At 37.5% G+C, this 11299-nt stretch overlaps 1 protein-coding gene across 3 annotated transcripts; it reads left to right on the top strand.

Moving 5' to 3' along the window:
• The first annotated feature begins 798 nt into the window (after positions 1-798).
• LOC104103478 (pre-mRNA-splicing factor SPF27 homolog) lies at positions 799-5453 on the top strand. Of its 3 annotated transcripts, none has more exons than XM_033658034.1 (7): positions 799-1108; positions 1254-1429; positions 2851-2934; positions 3846-3915; positions 4005-4138; positions 4221-4279; positions 5176-5453. In XM_033658034.1, exons 1-6 carry the CDS (start codon positions 875-877, stop codon positions 4273-4275), a joined length of 753 nt encoding a protein of 250 aa, XP_033513925.1. In that variant the 5' UTR covers positions 799-874; the 3' UTR covers positions 4276-4279; positions 5176-5453. The 3 variants fall into 3 exon arrangements, with proteins under 3 accessions (XP_033513925.1, XP_009609685.1, XP_009609683.1); XM_009611390.4 differs by lacking the exon at positions 5176-5453 and adding an exon at positions 4966-5082; XM_009611388.4 differs by having other exon boundaries at positions 800-1108; positions 5187-5453.
• Positions 5454-11299: the final 5846 nt, after the last annotated feature.

Genomic DNA, 11299 nt, shown 5'->3' with positions numbered 1-11299 from the left:
ACAATCCGACAGATTTATTCACTAAATCTTTACCAACTTCAACTTTTGAGAAGATGGTATACAAGATTGGAATGCGGAGACTTAAATATTTGAAACAAGATTTTCATCAGGGGGAGTAAAATACGCGATGTACTCTTTTTACCTTACTAAGGTTTTTTACCACAGGGTTTTCCTTATAAGGTTTTTAATGAGGCAGCTAGCAATGCGTATTACTAAATATGTGTACTCTTTTTCCTTCACTAGGATTTTTTCCCACAGAATTTTTTCCTAGTAAGGTTTTAATGAGGCACATTATTTTTAATGAATATCCAAGGGGGAGTGCTATAAATATATTATATTATGGATGTTCATTTAGTACTCTGTTGTAAATAAGCTTCCTGAAGAAGCTTATCCATATGAGACTCCGCCGTAAATATGTTTATCTATTTAGTACTCTATTGGAAATAAACCTCATGAAGAAGCTTATCCTTTCGGTACTCCGTTATAGATAAATATTACCCATGGTAGAAGATTATTTATATCTGGCACAACAACTTAGAGTAGCAGCTTACACAGCAGCTTGCAGTAGCAACTTACATAATAACTTCCTTTCTTCTATAAATAGAGGAGAATTCAGTTCAAGAGTTTGAAGTTTGAATAATATATCACTTTCTATCAATACTTGTATTTACTTTAATGTTTTTATTTAATAACAATTAAATCATTTGTACAAAATAATATAGTCCATCCACTTAGTGAGGATATTTACGAGGGTAAAATGGGAAAAGAATAAAGACCTTTAAAGTGAAAAAGCAATGAACATCACCTCAGTCCTCCGTCGGGGCTCGTAACCACTGCTGGTTTATTACACTCCGATTGAAGGTCCGAGCAAATAATGGCGACAACGAACGGCGACGTTTTAATGCTAGAGGGACCGCCGGAGTCCCGGCCGGCGGTGTGTAGTAGTGCTGAAGTGATCGATGCTTTGCCGTACATTGATGACGACTACGGTGACCCCAAAGTGAAAGAAGAGGTGGACCGTTTGGTCGAAGAGGAGATGCGCCGCAGCTCCAAAAAACCTTCCGATTTCCTCAAGGACCTCCCTCCTCTTCCTAAATTCAACTTTGAGGTTCGCTATATACTTCGCCAATTTCTTCTGCTCTTCAACTCTTATTCATGTGAATTTCTAGGGTTCCATTTAAAACAATTGTTAATTGATATGATTCCTTGAGCCTGTGGTTTTTTTCATGTCTAATGAATGAATTGGTGTTCAGAATCACCCGATGCTTGCGAGGGAATATGAGAGGGTTAGAGCTGGAAAGCCGCCAGTACAGATAGATACTTCACGATATGGGCTTGAAGTGCCGCCTCTGAACAAACGCAATGATGAAACTGCATGGAAACAATCGCTTCAAAAAGCTCAGCGTTTACTGCAGCATCAAGTAATCAGGTAACCTACTTGTAACCAGTGATTGTATGGATTATTTAAAAAGAAATTGTTTTTCCAATTATTAGCTTATATGTCTGCAAAATGTAGTTACCCTGGTGTCCAGTTCAACTTGGGCGACTATTCAGTTCCTCGAAATTTTTTTTTTTGGTAAATAAATTTTTTTATTTCCATTTGCAAGCTGTACAGGCAGAACTAAACTACTGCAGTTTGACATCTCCAAACCGCAGCTAAGCAACTAACCAACTATGACATCAAGTTCTACTAACCACCTGAAACCAGAGGCGGATTCAGAATTTGAGGCTTATGGGTTCCTACCGTAATTTCAAATTAATATGCAATAATAACTGGGTTCACTGTTAGATATTTACCAATATTTAGTGAATTTTTTAATATAAATACAGGGTCTACGCAAGAGTTATTGGGTTCCCGGGAACCCGTATTCAATACTCTAGGTCCTCCCCTGCCTGAAACTACCAAGCTCCTTCTAACCAGATAAAAATTGAGCTTTGTAAGTGTTACTTTTAGTCTACTCCTCATGGATTCTCTATAAAGAATCCCCTGGGTAATCCTCCTGACAATAGTTTTCGGATCTGTTTGCTTAGCCTGAAATACTCTTTGATTCCTCTCTATCCACAAGTGATACACACATGCTGCCAGTGTCATTCGATAAATATCTGCAGTTGAGCTTCTTCCTCTAGCATAGTCTTCTGTCCATTTCAGCTCCTCTAACCAAGGCATAGCTGCTCTGTGAATCCCCTGCCATTGTAGTAGTTTACACCACACTTGAGTTGACATATCACATTGGAAGAGCGGGTGATTTATGCTCTCATTCTGAGTTAAACACAATGGGCACTCTTTGTCACTTATAGCACCCACTTCATCAATCTATCCTTACATCAAAAGAAATAGTCTTTAAGATACTAAGTTTAGTAGAATAGATGTTGCAGTGAAGAATGAGAAAAGTGCTTCTGCCAAAGGAATAGCTAAAATGCTGTGGTTGATAGTGCATTTTCCAAGTTAACTCCTGAATAAAATGATTTCTGTTTGTTTTTTCTTCTATATCAATTCTGATGGTCTGTGCACTGTGTGGAAACATTGTATTTGTCCGGTGTCAGGGAATGTGTTTGTATCTCTTTCAACAAACTAAGATGCTGGAAAGTTTGTATACAATCAGTAGGTCATATCCTAACAGAAGAAATATGACTTTTGTGTCACTTTATTACCAAAGTTTTTAATTTTTGCTGCTGTTATTTATCAGGAAATTCCCTTTACATCAATATTTCCTACCTGTTGTGGAGGCATCAAGTACTTTGATACTGAAATAATCATACCTTTCATTTATTTTGGTTTATTTTTTCCCTTTTTTTGTGTACATAATGCTTGTTCTCGTGCAATCAAAAGTTAACCTTGGTATTCTGTAGGCTAGAAAATCTGGACCTAATGTCAAAGCATGGTCCTGATGTGTGGAAGCTGCACAATCAACGACTGGAAGCATTTTTAGCCAGGTTCCTTTTCTTTTACTAATTTTATGTTCTTCTCTGCCATCTCGTCCTTACTTAACAATTCGCTGCAACTTCTGTCTTGATGGATTTTTACATGTCCCTCTATTCCATTTTGTATGGCGATGTTTGATTGGACACGGGGCTAAAGAAAGAAAGAGAACTTTTGGCACATACTAAAACTGCCCTTAGAACTTGTTATCTAACATGTCATGACATTCTATGGCTATAAGAACATGTCATTCAAGATAAAATGGTAAATTTAAAGTTAAAGAATTTTCAACTATGAATAGATGTCATTCGTTTTGGAACAGACTAAAAAGGAAAGAATGCTATATGAAAATGGAACAAAAGGAGTAATAGATATTAGACTGAACATCAGAAAAGAAACTTGAAGAATATAGTAACTATTTTGAACTTGGTTTCTAGAGTAAATAGTTTTGCATCGTAATAAGTACGGACATGTTCGTTTTTTAATTAAAAAATGTGATATGGTCCAAGAATGGCCCTTCTCCACTTCTAGTCCAATTGTGATTTGAACTCAACCTTATGATTGGAGGTGTTGGTCCTAGCATATCCTGCACTTGTTTAATATGTTCATTTTTAGTTTTTGATGATGATGGAAGAAGTTGTAAGGCTTTTAACTCTATTTACCAACTCAGGACTGTATTAGTAAAAAGAGGCATTATCTCGTCTCAATCGCCCTCCAAAAAGGGAGAAGCTGTGGGACTTTTAATACTCTATATCAGTAAGGAGGAGCTAGGAGGAGTATTTATCGCTATATTTACACATCTGGAACCAGTTCTATACAGTATTATATCTCTATTGTAAAAAGAGCATGATTCTAGCTCGACATTTTTTTTCTCTGGTATTGCTGCATTCCTTCTAGGGCTGAATATCAAACTAATTTGCTGCAGAATGCAATCACAAGCTGTTGAACTGAATGAAATGATTGAAACTGTGAACAGGGAAAGGAAATATCATCAGGTATGAGTATTATCATCTTCTGTTACTGCTGATCTATTTCTATAGTGTCTTGCATTGTTCTAATTGATGTGTTCTTCATTGCATATCAGCAAACTACTGCATATGAGCTCAGTGCGTTGTCCATGCAATGGAAAGAACTCTGTCTGAAAAATATGGAAATCCAATCTGCTTGTGGGGAACTGGAAGACCACATAGAACAACTGAAGAAGGAGGCTCAAGAGAGGTCTGTTTTGTATTGCATACCTTCTATGACTTTTCTGGTTTTGATATGCTAGTTTATAAGATGTTAACCTCTTTTATGGCAGGGACTGGAATTTGGAGGCTAATGTTGAGAATGGCAAAATGCTGTATGCAGAATGATGAGGTATTGAATTTGTTACTATTATGCTTAGTTTCTATCCTCATTACTCCTGTGATTATGCCTGTCTTGAGCCGAGAAATTATCAGAAACAACCTCTCTATCTATACAAGGTAGGGGTAAGGTCTGCGCACACACTATCCTCCTTAGATCCCACTTGTGGGATTACACTGGGTTTATTGTTGTTGTATGCTTAGTTTCTATCCATTGATGGGATTAGTTCATTAGTTGTCAATGATATTAACATGTCTAGAAGAAAAATCAGATAACAACATAAAAAGACAAAAATTTGGGAGGTACAAGAGTGAGCTAGGTTGAAGGAATTGGAAAATGGATTAGAGGATTGAAATGAGTGGAAAAGACAATACAGGAACAGTGCAGAATATAAATAAAAAGTACAGCTCTGTAAGCTTGAAGAACCAATTGTGTGAGATGAAAGGAAAGATAAGAAGACGAGTGAAGAAGATAAATGGATGTTCAACTCTGTAAGGCCTAAGCTTTAAGATACTAGTTGGCTGAAGTGAAAGAAAAGGTGAGAAGAGTGTGTACTATGATCTCCAATTTTCACTTGTCAAAAAGATAAAGTGTATGAACTTCAATTTTCTGCAGTTGTCTGACCTTCTACAATTTCTCAAAAATGACTAATTTTTCCATTCTTTTCCTTCATTTTTCTTCCATTTCCGAACATGTAGCATAGTTCGTGGAATTATGTTTCCGTTGGCAAAATTCGGGTTGCATGCTGGGCCTTATAAAAATCTTGTGGAGGAAGACAATTTTATTAGATCGGGTTTGGCTGGGGTTTAATATGTTGAATCATAAAGGCAGGAGGCAATGTTTTTCTGCTTTCTCTTGTCGATTTCGAAGGGGTGAGAGAGAAATGTCAGAACTGATATTGTTTTAAGGGAATATGCAGGTGTAGGTCGAGCAATCATGAAGATTTGCGTATACTGGATTTAGATGGAGAAGTTGGACAAAGATTTAAAGTCCTTGCTTTAGGTCGGTATGACAATCCCTGTTAGCCATTACTTATTAATGTTACTGAGGAATGCGTCCAAAGTGAAAAAGGTCACTACCAACCTCTGTATCTCCCAGTTCTCGGTGTACCTGTTCATTTCCTTATCACGGTAACAACTCTTTTATGAATAGCTAATTTTTACCAGTCAAATCGGTGATTTTAATAGCTTTGGTCTTATTATTCCCCTCCCCCCCCCCCCCCCCCCCCGGGATTCTTTCTTTTGAAAGAAAAAGGCAAGCAGAGGCCGTCTGTGTTACTTGAATCTTTCTTACACCTGCTATATAGACTCCTGCTAGGAGCACTTCGGGTATATATCTAACCACACCACACCCAGATTATAATAAGCTATGGTTATTGAAGTCTCTTTTAGGCAAGTACGCAAATACTGTACAGATGCTTTGAGAGTATTATTGCTGAAAGCGAAATGATTTCACTATCGGACCTGATATGTGTAAGCGAAGGTTATCCATCAAGGATGAAGCATTATGTTTTATTTTATGTTCGCATCACCTTGCTTTTATCCCCATTCTGTCATAAACGGACCCAAATCCTTTTATTGAAGGATGATAAACCCAGGAACAGTAATGGAAGAACATTATAATCCTGAGAGTGAAATAGGAAGGATTAGCGAACTCTTCGAAGTGGAAATGGAGCAGTAAACATTTGAATACTAGGAACTATTTGTCACATAGAAGCAAGTGACTTTTCCCTTGATACAGCAAATGAATTTTGGTACCAATTGAATAGAATTGTTAAACACATCGACTTTGTTAATTAAACTAAACATACATCATTACGAGTTGATGTAACCAAATAAAAGTCTTTCAACTTTTCCATTGATAGAGCAAAAGAATTGCCAATGTTCCCTTCCAACTATATAATGATGTTATATTATTTTTTGGACCTATATTTTATGATGGATTGGAAATCCCCAGTACCAGCAGCTTCTCCGCCACATAACTCTATCTAAGCCACAATTTATGAGAAACAAAGATTCAAGAACATAGCTGGCTTGGTTCGTTCATGTTAAATCGAATTCGCATGACGCTTGGTAAGATTCCCTTCAAATTGACAATCGCCAGCTTAATTCGTAAGTGGAAAGAAACTTGCATAATGACTTTAATAGATTCTTAACAAGTCAACGAAAGACTTTAACATTCAATTATTATTTCTTTATAGGTGTCTAGGTGAAGATAATCTGAGATGAGTTTATTCATTTCTTTGATAGTGTAAAAAATTTCTTTGTTACTAGTACACTGTCAGATCATTTAATAGTCAATCTAAAAATAATATTATTTTGGTAAATAATCTTAAATAAGTTACCCACCATGTAAAAATCCCTACTTTCTACAGTGAGTATGGATCCGTGACCTCAAAAACATGATAAGCGACTTGTTAGGTTGTCACAGCAAGTAAAGCTTACGAACTAATAGTGCAACAAAAGAAGGAAGTTTCACTGCCAATGATTACAACCTAAATCACTTTCAGGTTAATCTGCAGTTTTAATGTTGGACGTCAACCATCTACTCAATTCTTGTGTTTAAGAACGTCTGTCATATTTTGCAATTGTTAGTTAATATAGTAGCATATGAAATTAAGAGACAATCTTTTAGCTTTTTTAGCTGAAAAAAAGTACGACGTTGAGATGGTAACTTTCTGTAAATATCATCTTATTTCGCTTGATATCCGAAGAAACAAAAAATGAAATCAAAAGGAACTTGGACTTCATTAAAAAAGTTTAGAGCATGATTATTTTGGGTTAATTATAGTGAGGTTTAGGCTTCTAAGGAGCCGTAACATGATTTAGTTGGAATTAAAAAAAAATAACTGAATACTATAACATTATTGATTTTCAATTTTGAGAATAAAATTAGTGAGTATATACGACAAGAAATTTCCTGAGTCCAGAACCAAAGTGGGGCTCTTTTGGACTCAAAAGACAAATAGTAATAAAAAAAAACTATGTACCATTTTATATATAGCGCGGTTATTCACCGCACTATACCTTAACGGACAAACGTTCGTTAAGGTATAGTGCGGTGAATAACCACACTATATATAAAATGTCCTGCCCCACCAATAATTCTTCTGCACTTAACTGACCACCAATAATTCATATGGGTATAGCGCCTATCATGTATACGCTAAATATATAGCGCCTACTATGCATGCGTTATACTTCAATTATTGTACCACCGGACTGGTTTTTTTCTTATTTAAGGAGTCCCAGAATTAGGTAAAAATTCATTCTGGATCCTTCGGGTCTTCCAAAATATTTCCTCGTTAAGTTATTTTGCATTTTGTCATAATGTCCGAAGAACGAAAAATTATGGTTTCATTATATTGGGATTATATTGGGGGAGGGGGTGAGGTTGTGGTGGAGAATAACTCAGTACGCTATAGTTGTTCTCCACAGTGTTATGTTACGTTGCCACTTACAATGGAGTACGATAGATTGGTATCGTTGTTATGTAAAAAAAATGAGTACGAGCAAACGTTCGGTGAATATTATAGTAATCGAAAGATATCCGTATTTTGTTACTCCGCAAGGGGTTGCTTGTTATGCTGAGTTTAACATCGAAGACGATGAAACTCCGACAGATTTTTTGAGGACTCCGCATGAACACCGGAAACTTCTTGTGATAAAAATGTTGGAAATGTACGTCAAGGCTGAAGGCGTTCGCAATAATGAGGTTCCGCAAAATAGGGATATCCCTCAATTATCGGGTAATTTTTTTGGAGCAGTTTTATCCGAACAGGTTCCGGGTGAAAGAGTTTGGCCAGATCTAAACTTATCTCCACGGGCGAATGCGGAGCGAGGATACAATTTCTCCCCAAGTTTACATAATCCACAAGCCGAGTGATAAACTTTAATTTTTCTTTGTGTTACGATGTTAATTTTCCATAGGGGGTACCGGCCAGATATGAATTTTACAAGTTATGACCCAACGGACAGTTGGAATATGCCTAGTTTTGGTGTGTTGGATCATGGTGGTCCATCCGGGAGTCATCACCAACAGGATAATGTGCATCATGGGATATCAACACATTATGATTTGTAAGTGAAGTGATAAAGTTTATATGTAATGTGTGGATGAATTTGAGAAACTCATTATTTTATTGGTTTTGCAGTGAAAACAAGCTACTTGAAGGTCCTGTCCTTACTTAATTGCCCGAAGATGACATATTTAATCGGGATCTGGCAGATGCACAGAGTCAGGAAGATGATAGTAATTATGATAACAATGCTGACGAGTCTAGAGATGACACACTCTTTCCTAATGAGGGTGACGATGATGAGGACGAGAATGATGAACATGATTTGACGAGGGAGAATGCTCCACCTCCCGTTAGACCAAGAGTGTACGAGTCACATGTGCCGTTTCATTCAAGGGAGATTCCCTACCTTGATCAATTACCAAGTATGTCGAATGTCGATGCCCTCACAAGGGATCTTGACGAAATTCGGATAGCAATGTGGGATGAATCTAGAGCAACGGTGCTGTCAAAGGGCATGTTTTTTTTGCTGAAAGTGCGCCTAAGTAGGGCGGTGCGAATGTACAGCATAAAAGACTATCGTGAGATCGTGGTTCATGAGTCATCTCCGAAAGTATACAAGGTTATTTGTTGTAGATGGTTTCAAGGTTGTAATTGGATACTGCGTGCGAGAAAGTTGAAAACATATATGTGGATTGTGAGAAAATGCATTGGCACCCATAATTGTGAAATGGACACATTCAGTGGGAATCATTTTAACTTGAATGTTGACTTGATTTCTATTGTCTTGATTCCACACATTGAAGCGTCCATAAGGTACAAGATCAAAGAGTGTATAACATCTGTCCATCAGGTATATGGATGTACCACTACCAAAAGAAAGGCATTTCTCAGGCATAAACGTGCGTTTGAAATTATTTATGGTAATTGAGATAAGTCATCTGCCGCTCTACCCAGGTGCATGGATGCATTGGAACACTTTAACCCCTGGACTATTGTTGAATGGAAGCTTGAGCGGTGTCCGGGAATACCAAAATACATATTTAGATATGTGTTCTGGGCATTTAAACCATCCATTGATGGTTTTGTGCATTGTCGACCGGTAATATCCATAGACGACACTCATGTCTATGGAAAGTATGATACTAAGTTGTTGATCGATGTTGCAGTAGATGCTAATGAAAGTATATTTCCCCTAGCATTTGCTATTTGTGCCAATGAAGGCCAAAAGACGTGGACATTATTTTTGAACCACTTGAAGGAGCACGTTGTCACACAACGTTCAGGTATTTGTCTAATATCTGATCGGCATGGCGGTATTTTATGTTCTGTACAGAATTTGCGTGCATGGCAAGAACCGTATACCTACCACCATTACTGTGTTAGGCATTTGAAGGCCAACTTCCAGAGGTCTTATCCGAATAAGAACTTGCATGATTTAATGTGGATGGCTGTAACAGATCACCAAAAGTGTAAATTCAGGAGGCAAATGAAATTGATTAGGCAGGAAGACCCGAAGCCTATCGTTGGTTCATGCGATATGAGCTTGACAAGTGGACTTTGCAAGCGGATGGTGGTAGAAGATGAGGAATTCTGACTACAAATGTATCAGAGTCTTTCAATAGGTTATTGAAGTCTACACGTGGATTGCCTGTCACTGCCATGCTGCGGATGTTATTCAAGCAGATGGCGGAGAGGTTTGTTGAAAGATCTAGAGGTGCATCGTCATTGATGGAAAGGGGTGTTGAATTTATGTCACAACCAATGAAACGATTTGAGAAATATAGGAAGCGAGCACAGTGGCATTCATTTTTGCAGTATTGCAGCGAGCGGAATATTTTTGAAGCTCACACTGGTCTGCATCACAACTGCGGGAATAATACACACATCGTCAATGAAGCTAGAAGATTATGCTCATGTGAAAAACGGTCAATCTATCACTTGCCATGCTCACATGCCATAAAGTGTTTTCAACATACAGGTTTCGCGGCAACGAGGTATGTTGATAAAGAATATAATATTGCTGCATACTTAAAAAACTTATAGTGGACAGTTGCAGCCAGTGGGTGCTGAGCATTATTGGCCACTGGAACCATTTAAAATAGTGTATAACAAGGATTATGTGCGCCAACGGTAAGTGCAAAAAAGAACGTGAATACGGAACCAAATGGATGTTGGTAATACCGTTTATGCGCGTAAGTATGGCATATGTTCCCAAACAGGACATGGCCGCCATAAATGTCCTTCAGCTGGTTTGGGAAGCGATGGTAATTAAGCTCCAGGTGGCAGTTTATCCAATGTGCCAAATTATCAAGGATAAACGTAGTGTTTTATTGGAGTAATTTTGTTGTACTAAATATATGTAAATGTTCAGGTTGCAAAATGTATGAAATAAAATTATGTTTCCAATGGGGGTTAAATCTAATTGATATTTAGCATTAAAGATTCAATACAACAATTTAACATACACCCCAAGAAATAAAAAAATAATTGTCATTTGCCATTATCGTCGTTGTCTGGCACTATTTCATTTTCACCGTCTTCATCTTCTTCGTCAACATCTTGTGTGCACCCTTCGGGACTAAGGGCATCGTAATCTAGGCCCAGTTGACACATATTTCTCGTATTTCATTGCTAACATCAATAAGACCACTTGCTTGATTTATACAATAATATGGGACTCCTACGTCCAACGTCTGTGGTAGAAACTTATGTAGTCCCCCCCACTCGACAACTGTTGGATAAACAGTATAATCATTGTCTCTATGCAATTTTTCATTTTCTAATAAATCCTAGTACTGATCCTCTGTTCCTTCTAGGTAGTTAAGATCATCCATTGCATGATGAACAGCTAGTGCCTTTTCCATCTCTAGAATCTCCTTCATCAAATGCTGAATCACTTCTGGTTCATCTTTGTGTATGTTTGTTTGGAAGGTTGCAGGCAGTGCTTGTGGTACAATAAGCCCATGTCAGCGACATAGTACTTCATAATCACATCGTTTTGAGTAAAGGGG

This window comes from Nicotiana tomentosiformis, chromosome 3 (genome assembly GCF_000390325.3).
Source record: "Nicotiana tomentosiformis chromosome 3, ASM39032v3, whole genome shotgun sequence".
NCBI lineage: Eukaryota > Viridiplantae > Streptophyta > Magnoliopsida > Solanales > Solanaceae > Nicotiana > Nicotiana tomentosiformis.
The sequence above is the reverse complement of the archived record's forward strand: the minus strand, read 5'-3'. Positions and strand labels throughout refer to the sequence as shown.

Bases quoted from the DNA above. Each gene is read 5' to 3' on its own strand.
- LOC104103478 (XM_033658034.1), top strand. From the start codon at position 875: ATGGCGACAACGAACGGCGACGTTTTAATGCTAGAGGGACCGCCGGAG. The intron at 1,430-2,850 runs GTAACCTACTTG...GGTATTCTGTAG, and splicing joins CTGCAGCATCAAGTAATCAG to GCTAGAAAATCTGGACCTAA. The intron at 3,916-4,004 runs GTATGAGTATTA...ATTGCATATCAG, and splicing joins GGGAAAGGAAATATCATCAG to CAAACTACTGCATATGAGCT.